We start from the raw sequence: 19,243 nt of genomic DNA on the forward strand, positions 1-19,243 counted from the left end.
TGGACCCGTTGGTTGTTGTTTGTCAAGATTAGTTATTGTAGTTCTCTTGAGAACTATTGTGTTGTGTTGTGTCATGTTGGTAGGATGGGTGCATTGGAGTAGGTAGGTAGTAGCTCTTAGATATCATCAATCCTGGTAATGGTATGATGGATGGCATAGGACGACGAGGGAAAATTTCTACATGTGATATATAATTTCATTGCTTCTCAAGTGAAAATTTCTACTTGACGACGCGTTATGCTGCCGAAATTTCAAGTGAAAAATTCTCTGACTTGTTCAAATTTTGTCCTTGTTTGTAAGGAAACAAAACCTTTTGGGGTGTTGATCAAAAAATGGTTGTCCTTGTTTGTGGGGGAAAAACCTTTAGAGTTTGGCTAGGTCCAGATTAGAGAAGGAAACCGGATGTAGTGAGAAAAAATTCTAGTCTATCTCATATTTCCTAACTAATCACGATACTCTGACACCAACAAAAACCTAACTAATTTAATAAGAAGTTTTAAAAAAAACATTGCATGCCTGTAGGGCGTACGCATCACATCGACTGGATGAGAAACCTTGTATTCATTGACGCCTTTGGGGAGGAAGGGTTGGGGAGGGCCGCTGGCCGGCGGCGGCTAGGGTTCGCCCTGCCGACGTGTCACATAATTCTTAAGAACTTCCTTGTTAGACATCTTAGTATGAAAATTCTTTGCAAACTTTGTGAGCCTTGGTTGCTTTAGTTTTCATTTGTTTGTCGGAGTTTAAAATTCATTAGGTGAACTGTGTGGATGTCTATCCGTGAATATCTCCGGTAGTTATTCATATGTGATATTGTCATATTCTCATTGTGGATGCTTTTATAAACAAAGGAAATGCGGCCGGAATTTAGAGTTTTTGCTTCTAGGTATTAATTAGAGTAGTGTGGTAACGTGGCTGGCAAATGTTGAATTCTGAGGCGTTACACATGCCATACTTAACCAACCACGCGACCACAGCAAAACCAAAAGAATGTCGCAACCAGAAGTACCAAACTACGCATCCGACACGGCATCCAGGTTCGCAAGTCCCAACCAACCAAGCAAGCAGGCGTGGAATAAGGGTTCCTCGCTGCCGCCATCATCGTCGCTCTCGCCGACGAACTCGGCGATGCGTGTCATGAGGTTGCGCGCGTCGTCGAACCCAGGGAAGAGGAAGAACGCGTGAATGCCGTCCGGGTACTCCAACACCCTCACGTCCTTGCCGCTGTCCTTCAGCACCTCGCAGTACCGCCTCTGCCAGTCCTGCAGCGGGTCATAACCGCCGATGACGAGCAGCACCGGCGGGAACGCCGGGCTGTCCATGCCAGCGGCTGCCCCAGGGGAGGTGAAGCACGCAGCCTCGTGAGTGCGGTCAGCGCCGTCCGGGAGGAACGCGCGCCACATCCAGTCGGTGCGGGAGACGGACACGATCGGCGCCCCGTCAAGGCGGAGCTCGGAGGGCGTGCGCTCCTCGCCGCCGAAGAAGGGCTGGATGGCGATGACGCCGGCGAGACGGACGTTCTTGAACGCAGGCACGTCCGCGGCGTAGCGCCTGGCGACGTGGTGCGCGATGTTGCCGCCCGCGCTGTCCCCGGCGAGGAAGCAGCGGGAGGTCGCGAGCGGGGCGTCCGCCGGGTGGTTATTCGGGTCGTCGAGGAAGCGGAGCGCGGCGAGGCCGTCGTCGTAGGGCGCGGGGAACCGGTGCTCCGGGGCGCGGCGGTAGTCGACGGAGAGCACGGCCGCGGAGGCGTACCTCGCGATGCGTCGGCACGCGGCGTCGTAGGCCAGTGACGCCGCGGAGAGGAACGCGAACCCACCGCCGTGGAAGAACACGATCACGGGGAGAGGCGCTCCCTTGGCGTCGCCGGGTCTCGCTGGGTGGAAGAGGCGGGCGCGAACGCGGAGGGTCGGGTCGATGACGACGTCGCGTGAGGCGACGCCGCGGCACGGGGAGGAGAAGGCCGGGACGCGCGGGTCTAGGAGGGAGAGCACGCGGCGGTTCACGGTGCCGTCGGCGCGGCGGGTGGCGTCGGCGACGTAGTCGACGGCCCTGAGGGAGAGACGCATGATGCGCGACATCGGCGGCTTCGGCCTACTCCCCGGCGGGGGCTCCTCTGCCATTGTCGTGCTGCGCGCGTCCTCTGGTTCTCGAAGTGTATTTGCGTTGCTGCCTGGTTTCAGTAGGATTTGATTTGTAGTGGTTGGGGTAACGGGTACTCTCTGCCTCTCTGGCGGAGACTTGTTTGAGAGTGTGGGTTGTCGCTCGAGTGAGCTCTGGTTTTCATGATCTGCAGTGATAATGAGGTTCTTACTTTACTAGGTTAGGTGTGTCGATGAACTTTTTTGTGATTTCTTATGTCCGGGCAGATAGAAAGGCAACTTTGCAGCGAGCCTCTGGCCATCATCACATCCTGATATTAGGAGGTTGAACGAAAATTGCTATTGGAGCCCGAGCTAATCTACTCTCGGAGAATAAGTTCAAAAAAAGAGAGAGCACCTATGCGTCAGGTATCTGAAAATGTTCTTTAATTTCAGTCACACTAAATTTGATTCGTCCCATCAGCAACCAAGGGTCAGGAAAGAAAACAAAAGGAAAGGTGGAAGAAAAGATGACTGAATTCGGCTTTTATCTTTACTAGAAGGATTGGGCGCGCTTTGTTACGCCGGTGGTGGTGTTGGTTTTCTTTAAAAAACGCACTCTGTTTTAAAATATAAAGTACATAACTTTTTTTAAAAGTCCAACTATTTAAGTTTGATCGAATTTGTAAAGAAATATATCAAAATCCATAATATCAAATTGACATGATAGATTCATTATGAAATGGGTTTTTATACCTTTTTGTTTAATATTGTGGATGTTGATATTTTTTCTCTGAACTTGGTCAAAGTTAAATTTCCAAAAAACTAATACCCTTTATATTTGGACGTCGATAACCGCCACACATGTGGCACAATGGATACCCGATCACACGACTCATGTGGTCGTACCCAGAAGACAGCCCATGTTGGCAAACATTAAACCTGCCCACATGTGTGGCAGGAGGACCAGCGTACCAAACGAAAATCGTTCGGTCCTGTGGGGGTTCGATCGAACGAAATTGTTTGGCATGACAAGAGCCCGGGATCGAACACCCTCACGAGGGGACCTATAGGCATGTTTGCTGTGAAAATATAAAAGAAAAGCTAAAAGCCCAGTTTGGCCCAATTTTAGTGTGACTAAAAAAAATCCACTTTTGGCTGTGACTAATAAAGCCAGATGCTGACACTGCTACATTATCAATGAAAACAATTGAAACCGAAGAAGGAAAAGAGGATGACGAAGAATTAACTGATGTTGACACTGCTACATACATCAAAATGGTTCTATACAGAAAGATCTGAGATTAAGTAAAGAAGCAGATAGTAATCATGTGGCTATGTTGGGAATGACCTTCCAAAGTGAGACTGAAGCACACAGGTTCTATAATGTATTTGCAAGTATAACAAGATTTCCAAGCATTAAGCAAGTAAACTACCGACCAAGGACAATAGGAGGTGGCCACTCAGCCTAAAGAATAACGCTTAAGTGCAACAAATCAGGCCAACCACGAGAGCAAAAGAATCAGAACAGAGGTGAGAATAAGCCAACATATGTTGGAGTAAAGAGAGGAAAATACAAAAAGGACATAAAAGTACATAGGGACAATGCAATGACAAAAGGAAGAAGAAGAAACATACTAACAAGGATAAACCGCAGAGCAGAGATGATAATTACAAGAATAAATGGGGTTGGGAATGAAACAGAATCATACTAGTCACAACCATTAGTTGAGTTCACCTGGAGAAAGGAGATATCTAAGGTCACATGAGTTCATGACATCAGACGAGAAATCAATGATAAGGACGTGCAACTCTTTAAATATCCCAAACAGATAGATAATGGTAGTACTGTCACTCATGAGGGGATCACTGAAGGATCTACCAGACACATCTAAACATATCATTAACAGAAGAACAAAGATAAGAAGAAAATTAGGCATGGATGACATGATGGAGGTTCAACAATACTTTTAACATAAACCGACAAAAGACCCTATGTTCTATTACACATATGATATGGATGAAGATGGCAAGGCAAGAAACATATTTTTGGCAGATGGAACATGAATAATTATCAACAATATGGAGTCCGTGTGAGCTTAATACAATGTACAAGACAAACAAATACGAGTTCAAATTTGGTCCATTTGCAGGCATAATGGACATGGGGACAACTGCCTATTTGCATGTGGTCGCGGAATGAAAAGATAGGAACATTCAAGTTGTTGTTTGAGAAATTTATGTTATGCATGTCCGAAAAGGCAGCAATTTCGGTTATTAGAGGCCAAGATAGAGCAATGAAAGCAACAGTGATACAAATTTTCCTCTTATAAAAAACACAAATAGTTTATTGCACATTCTAAGAAAAGAAAAGGATAAGGCAAGGAGAATATTTGCAACAAGACAAGGGCTACATGCTGAATTTTTTGACACCATAATAAACTCTCAAACAGTTGCAAAGTTTGAAATTTGCTAACCCCAAATGATAGAGAAATATCCAAGTGCAAGAAGAAAAGTATTTCAAAGCAATGTGGAAAATTAGGAGAAGATTTGAACATGTATATGTACTACAGGGTGCTTCATATTTATTTATTCAGACAACTGCAAGAAGTGAAGGAACTAACTCAATGTTCGGAGCAAATGTTGGATCAACATTCAGTGTTATAAGCTTCATGTCAGAATTCAAAAGAGTCACACCTATGAAGGGAAACAAAAGGAAAAAATGACTCGGTTACTAGAAACACATGCCCACTTGGTGGTCAGACTAGGCACTAGAACGACAAACAGGCAGACTATACAACATAAGAATATTCTACAAATTCCAGGACGAACTGATGAAAATTACAAAGAACCACCTGAATGGAATCGAAAGGTAGAAGGCACACAATGTATAAAAGGCACCACTACATTCCCAATATGATTACAACTCTAGAACCTTATTTTTAAGATGTGACACAAATTCATATAAAGTATAAAGGCTAAATTTTGACGAAGTGGAGCGGAGGCCCGTCGCCGGGAGGCTTCGGCCCTAGCGCATCAGTATCGAGCTAGGTCACCTCTACTATATATATTCTTTATAACAGCCGCCTGGATAAGACCATCGTTGTAAATCCCCGACATTTGTAACCTCTCCCGATATAGTGAAGTTTCGCTGGCTGGAGCCCATTGTTTTTTCCTCTTCTCACCAAAGGGGTTTTCCATGTTAAAATCATCGGTCTCTCTGTGTTGATTCGTTCTTCTTCGTTCTCTATTGCCTGTCGTATCTCTAACAACTTTCTTAGTGCGACAATCAAGTACACAATCAAGTTTCTTATCATTATCAAGAAGGTTGATAGAACTATCATCAGAAGCTGCAAATAACACATAGAGATATGATGTCATTGAGGTTTAGATTGACAGGGTAGAAAAGTTGGTGCTAGAAATACCTTATGATGAAGGTACTAGAATTTCAAATGGCACAATCTCAAGACAATCCGATGTGCAGTCAGATGGTACTATAATAGTAATTCTTGATCCTGATTATATAAAACCTAAGTGCAAGACAAAGACAACAGGGAGTCAGAAAGGATTAGTAGAGGGAATTGATATCAAAAACCCGAATAAGTTGCTCAGCTTGTGGTTTGAAAGTACACAATATCGAAACATGCACAAATATCAAGCAATGGAATGAAATAAATACAGAAAACACAAGAAATTCAAATACTATTACATTAGATTATAATTTGGAAAAAAATTATTACAATAAATAAAGTTTTATTGTCATACTTGTGCAGGTGAGAAAGTTTAAAAGGTGGTGAACAAGGAGACAAGCAAAGTCATCAGACAAGCAAAGCCTAGGCAGAACAAAAACAAACACAATCAAAAGACACCAGATCTGTGAAGTCAACCTCTCCAACATTAGAAGCAAACAAGCACCAGTTATACAAAGTCTACAGAAGCTCAGACTTATCTACATACATAGAGAGACTAAAGTGTGGTACCGATTGTCGGGGATATACCCCGCGGCGTAACCCGGCCGGACTTGGCGATTCACCGGCGACCCGCACAGACCAGACGGTTTACAAGCAACCTGACTAAACATTATGATTCACTGGTAACCCGGCGGGCGGGTCAGACGGTGACAAGGCCCAAGGCGCAGACTTATCTACATACACAGAGTGACTAAAGTGTGATACCGATGGTTGTAGTTTATTTATTATACTATGCACTACTTTTGTTTATTTTCAGTGTAAGTTGTTTACTTGGAGCTCTATAATTAAATATTCTCAAGTGCAAACACTTTTTTACATTGAACAACTATCATGGGCTAGCAGAAACAAGCACCTTACATATTCGGTAATATGACTTGCAACACCAAATAAAACCACCAAAATACCCGCAAGAAATTAAAAATAAATAAATTAGATACAAAATGGCAACCATCATGAACAAAGAAAATGAAGAAACAAAGTAGAAGAAACTCACACGTATAGAACATCCTGACGAAAACTTAAAAACTTGATATTGATTTACAAAAGTAATCATCATTCATCAGAAAATTATTCAACTCAACATTAGACATGCAAAAAATCATTGAAAATGAATTTGATTCAAGTTCAACATTTAAATAATATACATACAAAAATAATAAATAATAAATGGTCATACATTGTTGAATATCAACTAAATCAGGTCTTGGATGATCATAATAACTTTTTTAGGGTATTGTCATAATAACTTAACACCACACTAACTAGGGATAACGAAAACATCAAGAACTCGGATATCAATTCATCATTCAGGCGGCCACACATATCTTTAATATAGTTATGCTCCATAAGCATCTCTGACTTTTCTCTTTTTTTTCCAGAACGAGGAACAACGCTTGCGTGGCCATGCGTACTGACACAATGAACAACCAGACCGATTCCTAGAAGGCGCCCTGCTTGCCATCACCCACCCCACCCACACCATCGTGTCGCGAAAGAGAAGAGGTCCCTAGCTATCATGGTGATCCCATGGTAGCTCCATGCCAACCCAATGGCGCTCCGGGTGACACCAAGCGTACTAGAGCAATCTAAGGCATAGCGCACGCCAGAATCTTTTGTGGTCTTGCAATGCTAGGCCACCCAAGTTGAGCGGTGAGCAGACGTTCTTCCACGCCATCTTGCATTTGCCACCAGAGAGCTCACTGTCATGCGCCCAAAGAAAACAACGCGTAATCTTGTTGATCCCTTGAAGAATTTCTTTGGCGCCTGCAGAAAGGTTAGGGCAAAGGTTGGCATGGCGTCGATCACAGAACACACGAGCATATATATGTCGCCTTGCCACGGGCATTAGTCTAATCTTCAAGCCGGTGAGATGAGCACGATGTGGTCAAGAATGAACTAGAGTTGGACCTGCCTGATCCACTTGATTGTGGACCTTCCGCCACAAAAAATATGGAGCAAGTCGTCAAGGGCAACATCATCGCACCTGATCAGGGAAACTCGATTTCTGCAGGTTGACATGCTGGCGCAAGGTATCCCTGAAGACAGCGGGGAATTCTCTTTTCGTAAGTGATTTACATAGTAGTTCGTAGGTGTAGCATTTTTTGCCAGGGAGAGCATCGACCTACTCGTGCACCGGGTCTGTTGATGTCGGTTGCATGCATTCTAATCATGTAGATGCCATATGTGTATTCATGATGGTTGTATATCCTTGATGTGATATTATGAGTTAGTAAGAACTGTACTTTACCTGGAAAAAACTCTTGAAATCATACTTGCATTCAAGATAACAGCATGTAACGATACGAATTTTTGTAACCAAATAACCAATGTCCTTTCCAACGAAGACCTATCTGATTTAATAATATATAAGTTAAAAAAACATACTGCATGCCTGTAGGACGTACGCATCACATCAATCGGATGAGAAACCTTGTATTCATTGACGCTTTGGGGGATGCATGAGGCTGTAAAGCACGTGGCTGGGCATAACGGCGCGACACATTGGGCACGTCTTCGCTCTGTGCAGCCATGGCGTAAGACAGGAGCGGTGGAAAGCGTGGGAGCAACCAGGCAGCCTCACAGCGTCTCGATCCTCCACCAGGTCCGACAGGCAGATACAACACTCCGCCATATCCTCGACGGCCGCCATATCATCGACGACCTTCACCCAGATCTTAAGAGATATGTCAATGTCATAGCAACCAGCCTGGTCGCCGAGTCCAGGAAGGACGAGCCCGGTGACATCGTCGGGCAGGAACCTGTCCCAGTTGGCGCGGGCGAGATCGAAATCCCCGATGACCGGCGTCTCCTTCAACATCCTGTGGACGGCGTCGCTGCAGGCCCGGCGGCTCCCGAAGGTGGTCTTGGGGTCGCAGATCGGGAACACCTCGTAGATCCCCTGGGGCGCCTCCTGCCGGACGCTTCCTCTTGCCTGGGAGCCCGGCTTGCGCAGCTCATAGCTCGCGAACAAGTCACCGAGCAGTTTCACGACGCACCGCTTGTTTTCGTGGGGATTGAGCAGCCTACTGACAGTGGCTTCGCCGCGGATGTGGCACTCCGCGGCCCGGGACGGCATGTTCCTGAACGGCGAAGGCAACGACGCCGCCGCCGCCATTCTCCCCGAGGAGTTTAATCAACGGGGTAAGGAAAGGCTGTACCGTGCGTATATGGAAAGACTAGACGCTCATCATGTCCAGCTTTTTATAACCTATTCAATTTTTTTTTTCCATTTTTGAGGAAATAACCTATTGAAATTCTGTACTACATTGTCCCTCAAACTATACTAGATTGAGCCCTGCACGGAGCGACGCCGGAACGTTCTTTGTACAAAGTCCTTGCCTTTTTGTCGATTCATTCAGATATATGACATGAACAAGGCAAACTCTATCTACACGTATTGGTAATCAGCGACGCAAGGGCTTGGAAACAGCCGCAGCGACCAACTCATATACGGGCAAAAATAAATGAAAATAAAATAAAATACGGGACGTACATGTAGTAGGTACGTACTCCATATATTGCCAACTGCCCTAGACTCGAGTCGAGACGTCCAAACTACTTCTACAAACACCCGATCTAGATCGCTTCGCCAACTTGTAATCCAAGCCACAGCCACCCCACCTCCGCCGCCGGAAACCTACCAAGAAGCCGATCGATCCATGGGCACGACGAGACCGACGAGCGGGGAGATGCCGGCACCGAACGTCATCGACCAGATGCGCGAGGATGCCATCATTGGCGCCATTTTCGTCTCCGTCGCCCACTTCGTCAAGGGCGTCTGCACCTCTCCAAACGGGAGCCGCCTCGCCGGCGGCTTTCTGGCGGTCCCCGAGAACGCGCTCGCCGTTGGCCGTTGGGCAGCCTGGTTTGGCGTTGTCAAGGCGACTAGGTGCACCGTGCAGCATGTGTCCCCGGGTTACCCCTTTGAAAGCACGGTCGCCTTGGGAGTCACCGACACCCTCTTCTCCATGCATCACGGGCCACGCGTGGCCCTCCGCAACGGGCTGAGATATGCAGCCATAGGCGGTGTCCTTGACATGGTCATGTATAGCCTAAAACGCTCTGCTTGCGCACCTGGGATCCCGGCCACCCAACGTCGCGTTTGATTGATGTCAGCCTCTGTTTACTTTTCTTGATGAACTATAGTTTTTCATCTATCAATTAGAGTGTAAAACAAATACTCGAGTATTGTTACTGTTACAAGGCGTACAAGGCGGCTTAAGTGGCTGTTCCAATGAAAAATTTGGTGCAATAATAAAAATATTTTAAATGTTAGAAAGGGGTGCACACACGATTTGGCCTCTCCTAACGGCCGACCGTTGGATTTGAGCTAGTATGATCTTCTGTCTCCACTCAACTCAAAGACTCGATTCCCAAATCTCACTCATCCACCTTCCTGTGCGGCTCATCGAAGGCCATCCCCTTGATCAGGCTGTCTTTGCGTCGCCCTCAGGCAACCAACTCCCAAGCAGCGGCGCCCATTGAAGCCACCATTACCACAACCACGATTGAGACGGGTCGGGGAGGGTATGAGCTTCGTGGCGGTGGCGGACCCAGAGCTGGTTTAACCAGCGGTGGCGTGAAGGAGCGCCCAACACATTCTCCTTACAACATCACCAATAAGATCCTCCATGGTAGGAGAGTGAAGATGCATGAATGATGGGTGTGGGAGATGTTGAAGTGTATATCACCAACGTAGGAGAATGAGGTCCGGAGCTGCACACTCCTTCAAGATGCCTAGCTGCAAAGAACCCAAATCATTCAGATCTGCCACTAGACACATTCATGGATTCACATACAGTACTATCAACTTCCTGTTTTGTGCTTTACATGTCATAAATTAACAACCTCATTTTGCCGGTACATCATTCAAAAGTCTAATATTAATAACATCATTTTTTGCTCACTAGTGAATTGAACATGATCACCAATCCTTTTTGTAATTGCTAAATTTGCACCCTTTTATGCTTGTTTTGTTCTTAAAAAGGACAAACAATTTTTAGATAATTGTGCTTTTTATGTACTCTTTGCTCATTTATTAAGTTGCCATCAGGAAAAAGACTAGTTCTAGAGATGACACGAGTCTGTTTTGGATTTAGTCCAGCATATATTTATGCGTTTGCTCGAGGCAGCAACCAAAATTGCACATTGACCGCTAAGTAATTGGTCGTGATAGTTGCGGCAGGGTGCCGACAGTTGGAGAAAGTTGCATGTCAACTATTAGGTATAGTTGGTCGTAGCAGCAGAAGAAGGTACACATTTCACTGGTATAGTACTTGACAGGGGTGCCAGCAAGGAAAATTGCACATCCACGAGTAGGGGAGACTAAGTTCCACGAGAGAGAGAGAGAGAGAGAGAGAGAGAGAGGGGGAGGGAGGGAGAGAGAGAGAGAGAGAGAGAGAGAGATAGAGGGAGGGAGGGAGGGAGAGAGAGAGAGAGATCGATCTGCACATATACTCCAAATAAAAATATCCTAATGTAAACATGATCATCAGTGCTCCAAATAAAGTGCATTCCCAGATTATTCCCAGGGGACTGAAATACAGTAAACCTAACATATCCTGCAGTAATTATGCACCATAATTTATTCAGTTACTACAGCAAGTACTCCAGGTTTAGCAAGTTTCAAGTTTCTTCTTTGCAAGTTTTGGTACTCCAAATAAACATATCATGGGAGGCAGCAAGTATTTTCAATAGTGAACTACAGTTTCTGTAAACTGAATTTAGAGAACATTACTTCCAGAACTGAACAAATACTCCAAAATTTAGCTGAGCACTTATAAATTTGCACATACTCCAGGAGTACAAACTTGTTGCGAACTTGCAAGTAAAGCTAGGAATGTCAGTACAAGTAAAGCCACAATAGATATTGCACTTACAGTTAAACAAATATGCTACTCCAGCATATTGCACTTAAAGTAACTAATCAAGAGTATTTTGGTATTGGAGTAACTTGCACTATACCCGAGGATATTGCACATACAGTAAGAGCATCTCCAACGGCCGCCCAACGCGCCGCGCACTAAAAACCACTTTTCCGCGCGCCCTTCACCTGGATTTGCGCGGCCGGCAGCGCTGACTCCAACAGCCGCGCTAAAATGCAGCGCGCGCGACTCGCCGGGGCATTGCCATATATTGCATTTTGGACACAAATGAATTTCAAACATTCAAAATACAATGAACATGGCATATAAATTTCACACAAACAAGTTGATGAATAAAAGTTCATGCCCACAAGTTCAAAATCATGCCGCCGAGGTTATCCGCGGCGGCATGAAGAGGCCGCGCGCGAGGCCGATGCTCAGAGGAGCTCCGGCGGAGGCGAGGCCAACGCTCCCCGCGCTAGGGTTTGCGGCGGCGGCGGCGGTGCAGGGGTCGCGGCTGTAGGATGGGGTGAGCGGGTGCCGGCGCGTGCGTCCATCGGGTGCAGTTCGCCGGCGCCGGCGCGCGCGGGGCAAAGGTGGCGGGGAGGAGAGAGTGCGGCGCGAGCGCTCGTGTATGCCGCGCGCGAAAGCGGGCGCCCCAAATACACAGCGCGAGTTGGCGATTCGGACCGCGCGCCCAACTTCATATGCCGCGCGCGCGGTTATTGCGCGCCCACTGGAACCACTCTACCGGTTGCGCGCGCACTAAAATGGTCAAATTTGCGACGCGACGCTTGTTTAGCGCGGCCGTTGGAGATGCTCTAAAGCCACTTAGAGTAATATACTTGGAGTATGCCAGTAAATTGCTCCAGTTCCATTACGGTAACACTAGAGTACTGCAAGTTCCAGTAATTTCCAACAGGAGTGTACTGCAAGTTCCAGTAATTTCCAACAGGAGTGTACTGCAAGTTCAGTATACAGTACAGTAAATTACTCCTACAACTACTACTCCTACTGCTACTGCTACTGTAAATGGACAAACAATTGGTACTACAATACACCTCTGCTGCAACAGAGGGAGTACTTCTTAGCTAAATGCAGCTTTGCTATTTCTCAAGACACAGATTGGTGCTACAACAATTGGCTAACATCTGGAACATTATATTATGCATCTTTGCCTTGTACTATGTTCTAAATGATTAAAGGTATATGTGATCAGTGCAATTGTTACTTTCATGACTTCTTGCTACTGACACTGTAAGCCCTGAAACCATGCATCATCGACCCATGATGCTCTTGAAAATTCTTTTTCGCCATATTTTTGACCCCCCTTTATTTCCATAAAGCTGTGCTATTCAAGTCCCTATCTGGATGCTTTAAGCTTTGGGAATCGAAATGTTTTCAAAGACTGTCAAGCTACTATTTTCCCCCCTTTTCGTTTCTTACTTTTCATGAAACCAAAGGTTCAGTCAAGAATCTTCGAACAGATGATTACTAGACCCTCACATGACAAAATTGCCTCAAGTAATACAAAAAGCTGTGGAGTAGTACTGGTAGTACACATTTCAGCATAAACAAGAACTGGAGTAAAGGAGATGACAATGGATGGTGGCTGAAGATTACCAGGAGATTACAAAGGGCCAAAGCCATGATGGAGATGACTATTACATTGGACAGCACAAACCCCTAGATGGTAGTAGCATATGATCACACCCTATACACCTTTGATGAAAAGAAAAGAAGATATAGTAGAAAAGAAGATGAGAAGGGGAAAAACAAAGTTACATGTTTATTGCTCTTCCCCGTCTCCTGTCACCCTCACTGTCGATCTACCCAAGAACTGTAGAATGCTAGCCCCAATTAGTAGTGCTGTAATTCAGCCCTGAGTACTCTGTAGTAGCAACGTCAATTTGCTGCTTGATTTATTCTGCCGGACTTAGTTCAGCAGATCCGGGAACAGCTTGTAGCAGTTGGGCTCCTTCTCCGGCTCCGGCGCCGACGACGGCGAGGGCTGGCTGGAGGCGTGGCGGGGGAACTCGGACAGCATCTGCACCACCTCCCTCATCGTCGGGCGCTCCACGCTGTTCTCCTGGACGCAGAGCATGGACACGAAGAAGAGGTGGGACACCTCGTCCATGGGCACCGTGCTCAGCCGGCGGTCGACGACCTTGGGCACGCTCTCCCGCCGGCCGTCGGTGACCCGCTTCGCCCACTGCACGATGTCCACCCCTTCGCCGAAGTCCCCCACCGGCCGCCTGCCGGTGACGAGCTCCAGCAGGACGACGCCGAAGCTGTACACGTCGCTCTTCTCGTCCACTCTCAAGGTGTACGCGTACTCTGCAACAAACACGATCACACTTAGCAAGCCTGCTAATCACATTATTATGGCAATATTTCAAGCAGTGTAACTTCTCTTCTCGTCAAAGAACACAATGATTAAATCAATGGGTAAAGGAGAAAGCTAGGAACGTAAACCTAGGAGGACTGTTCTCAACGTGCACCAGCGCACTGATCATATAAGATAATACTACCAGTCTGATCTCAAATCTAAGCGCGATGGTTGTAAATTATGTTCAAGAACTAGCTTATTCTGGAATAGTGAGCATGGCATGCTAGGAAAAGTGAGCCTGTGCTACGCTGCTGATTTGAATAGCACAGAAACTGGCTATGTGCGCCTAGGACAGAGGCAAGTGCGTACAACATTCTGCGACGAATCCCAAGAGGAACCGCCTGCCCTGCCCTTTGCAGATCCACCGGAATCTCTCCCATACATATGCACATAGTATATTCCACCAAGTTCGTCAAATCCAAGGAAAATTCTTCGCCGGGATCAAGAAGAGGAGTTCTGTCAGTTAATCCAGCCCATGCCTGCCCTGAGATCTTGCCAAATCCCAAACCCGGAAGAGCAAAAAGGAAAAGCAGAGAGAGTGGGAGAGATGAAAACCTATACAAACTTCGTGACCGTAACAGTGAGGGCGCCCGTGCCGTTCGAAAGCGTAGGAACAGCGTGCCGTGCCGTCCCGTTGGGGGGCTCCGGCTTTGGCTTTGGCGACGTAACAGCGGCAAAGCGGGAGGCTGCTTTGGCGAGGCCCCAGGAGCAGGAGCAGGAGGATGACGAGGCTTTTTACCGGAGTGAGTATGTCCCATGCCGGTCAAAGATATAGCAGCGCAACCAAGTCGATCCTGACCTAAAGGGCCGTGCTGGACCAGCCGGTGCTGGTGCTGGTACCCAATAATACCTACCGTGTCATGTTTTTCTCAAAAAAAAACCTGCCGTGTCATATGGGGTCCGTATCCTACTGCTCCAGACCTCACCAGGCTGACGAAGTCTCGTACTACTACGAGAAAATTACCGTGTCAGAGGGATACGGGTGACGAGAAGATCGGGCGGGCTCAAACTCAAACTCCCTTTTGCCATGCCCGATGCTGCTACTCTGGCGCACTGGCACGGCCTGACACGAGCGGTCCACACACGTACGTTCGCCCGCTACGCTACGCGCTGTGGTACACGGGAGAGTGCACGCAGGCCGGCCGGCCGTCGTCCGGCCGCGTCCTGGGGCGGTGGGCGTCTCGGGATGGCACGGAGTTTTTTGGCATACACGATGCATGGGATGGGCGTGTCGGGTTTGCGACTTGTGTTGGCCAGACGGTGTCCGGACGCGCCCACAAGGCGGCATCGTGTGGTCGCAATCGCGCGGGGTCCCGCGAGAAAATAATTGGGTGCTCGAGTGCGAGCCTGAGCAGAGGACCCCTTTTCGGCCGCTTTCGCCGAGGGCCCACCGGCGCGCGCAGTGCTGCCGCTGCTGATGTGGTGTAAAGTCAGACCGGATCGGATGGCCTTGTACTGCTACTGCGTGTCATGTGCATACACAGAGTCGGACCGGACCGGACCGGACGGACAGCCGCGGCTCAAAGTAGCCCTCGGCCATACCCTCTCGTCTCCCCATTTCAAAACTACACACCCGAGCTGACATATTTTCTCAAAAAAGAAAAGAAGAGGAAAACGCCCAAGAAGACGTACTCCTACTAAGGATTTGAAAGAAAAAACATCCTAGTATAAAGCTTAATTTCGAAGCGTAAACGTACTGGGACCAAAAGTTCCCGTGCGGATTGATCTGAAACAGTGAGGCAGACAATGAGACATACTAGTACTAACCACTATCACTATCTATCTGCGTGCATGTGGTCAATCGTACGTGAAGGTTTTAACTCGCGACAAACCTAATCAGACGTTCACTTGTCCTTATGTCGTACTACTGGCTATTGACTTCGGAGCAGCAGGTCCCATTGCCCAGAGAGAGGGGCCAGCCCCCATGCCCACCGTGCAAGATGGCGACAAGCAGACGAGCTCGAAAAACCGATGGATCCTAAACCAAATCTGATTGACCCCTCATAGGCAGGCAAGGCGATATGCGACTAGAGACAAAAACAATCACATGTGTATGTAACGAGACGTGAAATGCTGGCAATCAGTGTGGACGGATGTAACGTACCTGGCGCGATGTAGCCGTACGACCCGGCGACGGCGGACATGCACTCGGAGGCGCCGGCGTTGGCCGCGCCGCCGCCGGAGCCGGAGCGGAGGAACTTGGCCAGCCCGAAGTCCGCCACGTGGGCCTCCAGGTCGTCGCCGAGGAGGATGTTGTTGGACTTGACGTCGCGGTGCACGATCATCGGGCTGCAGTCGTGGTGCAGGTAGCAGAGCCCGCGCGCCGCCTCCAGCGCGATCCGGTACCGCCGGTCCCACGCCAGGAACCCGCCGCCCTTGCCGTGGAGCACCTCGCCGAGGCTGCCGCCGCCCATGTACTCGTACACCAGCACGTTCGCCTCCCGGTCGTTGGTGCAGAAGGCCAGCAGCCGCACGATGTTCCGGTGCCGGATGCTGCCCAGCGTCCGGATCTCCGCGCGGAACCCGTGGTCGTGCCGCCCGCCGCCGTTCAGCCGCTTCACCGCGATCGCGCCGCCCGACCGCGCCCGCCCCGCGTACACCACGCCGGCGCCGCCGCGGCCCACCACGTTCCCGTCCTTCATGCACTCGATCACCTCAGCGATGCCGAAGTCCACCTTGTGGAACGCCGTGAACCGCCACGCGCCGTCCGGCCCGCCGCGGTACGACCTCGCGCGCAGCACGGCCGCCACGGCGAATACCACCGAGCACGCCAGCAGCCCCAGCGCGAACACCAGCTTGTAGTCCCCCGCCGTCGCCCGCCGCGGGCTGACGGCCGTCGACCCGCCGGTGTCGCTGCTGATGTTGCAGGGCCGGTTCAGCACCGGCCCGCACAGCCTCGGGTTGCCCGCGAACGCCGTCTCGTTCAGGTACCTCAGCTGGCCCGTGTCCGGCAGCTGGCCGGACAGGTCGTTGTAGGAGAAGTCGGCCGCCGTGAGGCTGCTCATCGCCCCGATCGCCGCGGGGATGGACTCCTCGAGCTGGTTCCTCGACAGGTTGAGGTAATTCAGCACTCTTATCCCGGCGATGGCCTCTGGGATAGGACCAGACAGGTTGTTGGTGCTGAGGTCAATGTACGTGAGCTGCCCACACCGGCCGATGGCCTCCGGTATCGGCCCGGACAGCTCATTGCCGCTGAGGTCGAGCTTCACGAGCAGCCGGAGCTCGCCCACCTCCGGCGGCACGGCGCCGGCGAGACGGTTGTTGCTGACCAGCAGCGTCTGCAGCGCGGAGAGGTTGGCCAGCGCGGCAGGCAGCGGCCCGGACAGCAGGTTGTTGGACAGGTTGAGCTGAGCCAGCTGCGAACCGGCTAGGGTCGGGCTCGGGTTCGACGGGACCGGACCGGAGAGCAGGTTGTTCTGCAGCTCCAGCAGGTTGAGCCGCGGGAGGTAGAGGAAGCCGGCGGGAATGGTGCCGTTGAGGTAGTTGTGGCCGAACCGGACCCGGGTGAGGCTCGCGCACGAGCCGAGCGGCCCGGGGATGGGGCCGAAGAGGAAGTTGTTCATGAGGATGGCGGTGTGCAGCTCGCCGGAGGAGCACAGCATCTCGGGGATCATGCCGGTGAGCCGGTTCGATGACAGGTCGACGAGCCGGAGCGCCGCGTTGGCGCCGAGGCCCGCCGGGACGCGGCCGGTGAAGTTGTTCATGAAGAGCTGCAGCGTCTCCAGCAGCGGCAGCGCGGCCACGAAGTCAGGGACCGGGCCGTGGAGCCGGTTGAGGAACAGGTTGAGCAGCCGGAGCGAGGTGAGGGACGCCAGGGTGCTCGGCACCTCGCCGGTGAGCGCGTTGTTGGACAGGTCCAGCCTGGTGAGCGCCGTGAGGTGGCCGAGCTCCGGCGGGATTTCGCCCGTCAGCTGGTTGGTGTGGAGGAACAGCGTGTCGAGAGAGGCGAGCCCGCCGAGCTCCGACGGGATGCTCCCGGTGAGGCCGCAGTTGGAGACGTCCAGCATGGTGAGGTTGCGCAGCCGGCCGAGCTCCGCCGGGATGCCGCCGTCGAATGCGTTGTAGTACCCGAGGTAGAGCTCCCTGAGGCTCGTCAGGTTGCCGAGCTCCGGCGGGATGGCGCCCTGCAGGTTGTTGCCGTTGAGGGACAGGTACTCCAGAGCCAGCATCCCGCCGTACGACGCGGGTATCACCCCGGAGAAGTAATTGCCGCCAAGGTCAAGGTACCGGAGCCGCGCCAGCGCCGTCACGCCGGGCGGGAGCGAGGAGGAGAAGTTGTTGTCGTAGGCGTCGAACACCTCGAGGCTGGGGAGCGACGGGAAGTCCCAGCCGTCGAGGCCGCCGCCGAGCTGGTTGCCGGAGACATTGACGTAGCGGAGCTCCGGGAGGGCGGACACGACCACCGCGCCCACGATGCCGTTCCCGGCGAGGGAGAGGTTCGCAAGCGCGGCGAGCCCAGTCACCTCGGCCGTCACGGGCGCGCCAGTGGACACGTTCATGTTGGCGATGTCGACGGAGACCACTCTGCCGCCGGCGCAGCGGACGCCGGTCCACTCGCACACCGAGGCGACATTGCCCGGCAGCCACGAGCGCAGCACGTGGGGGCGGCAGCTGAGGGAGGCCTTGAGGGAGAGCAAGGCCAGCGCATCTCCATGCAACGCCTCGCCATGTCCATAGCCACTGGCATTATCGGTGGATAGTAGAAGAAAAATCAAGAAGGGGAGCAAGGCAAAAGGATGAAGAGCCTTCATCTGGCCTACAATTCTTGCAGCTTGCGAAATGTGGTGAGGAACTAGCTAGAATACGCAGCCATTGGCAATGCCATTGCTGCTGTTTCAGTGAGCTTATAGAGACTTGGAGAGACAGATAAACGGGTGGATGCAGAGATAGAGAGGTGGTAGATGGGTAGATAGAGGGAACGGCAAAGGCATGCAAGAATCTTGAGAAGCTTCACATGAAAATGGAGGCGAGAGGCGTGAGCTTCACACTGAAGGGGAGGGGAATATGTTCTCTGTGTGTCAAGAATGGCTTTGTCTTTTGAGCTATTTATGCCTTGTGGGAGAAGGGTGTCCAGTGCATCGGGCCCTGCTTTGGGTGTCTCTGTGTTCTATCTTCTCCTCATCTCTCTGGTCCTGTGCATCCCTCTCTTGCTTCTCTTTTTGCTTTATCTTTCGGAGCAGAGAAACTAACTGTTAAAGGCTTGTAGTGGGCGAGGAAGCAGCCGTGGCAAGTGATGGGGAGTTTCCAGCTTTGGCGTTTTTATCAACAAATCCCAACAAATTATTCCATTAGCTTTGGGGAGTATTTAGAAAGGTTTCGGGCAATTATGGCATGGCGCCCGACAGAAAAAGGGAAATGCACTCTGGTCTCCGTCCGACTACAGGGCCCGTGATTGAATTTGGGCAATGATGAAAGAGAGCAATCAAACTACTCCAGTGTGTCCAA

The 19,243-nt window shown here is 50.2% G+C and overlaps 3 protein-coding genes across 3 annotated transcripts; 1 reads left to right on the top strand and 2 right to left on the bottom strand.

Moving 5' to 3' along the window:
* Positions 1-777: 777 nt before the first annotated feature.
* On the bottom strand, positions 778-2,306 carry LOC109747805 (probable carboxylesterase 18). Its single transcript, XM_020306827.4, has one exon. It carries the CDS (start codon positions 2,115-2,117, stop codon positions 1,011-1,013), a length of 1,107 nt encoding a protein of 368 aa, XP_020162416.1. The 5' UTR covers positions 2,118-2,306; the 3' UTR covers positions 778-1,010.
* A 6,928-nt stretch (positions 2,307-9,234) lies between these two features.
* LOC109747803 (mitochondrial import inner membrane translocase subunit TIM17-2-like) lies at positions 9,235-9,651 on the top strand. The gene has a single exon (XM_020306825.1). The coding sequence runs from the start codon at positions 9,235-9,237 to the stop codon at positions 9,649-9,651; it is 417 nt and encodes a 138-aa protein (XP_020162414.1).
* Positions 9,652-13,013: 3,362 nt separating this feature from the next.
* On the bottom strand, positions 13,014-18,797 carry LOC109747804 (uncharacterized). Its single transcript, XM_020306826.4, has 2 exons — positions 15,903-18,797; positions 13,014-13,746 (listed from the first exon to the last, which is right to left on the bottom strand). Exons 1-2 carry the CDS (start codon positions 18,547-18,549, stop codon positions 13,346-13,348), a joined length of 3,048 nt encoding a protein of 1,015 aa, XP_020162415.1. The 5' UTR covers positions 18,550-18,797; the 3' UTR covers positions 13,014-13,345.
* Between the last annotated feature and the right edge of the window lie 446 nt (positions 18,798-19,243).

Source organism: Aegilops tauschii, chromosome 4, assembly GCF_002575655.3.
Source record: "Aegilops tauschii subsp. strangulata cultivar AL8/78 chromosome 4, Aet v6.0, whole genome shotgun sequence".
Classification (NCBI taxonomy): domain Eukaryota; kingdom Viridiplantae; phylum Streptophyta; class Magnoliopsida; order Poales; family Poaceae; genus Aegilops; species Aegilops tauschii.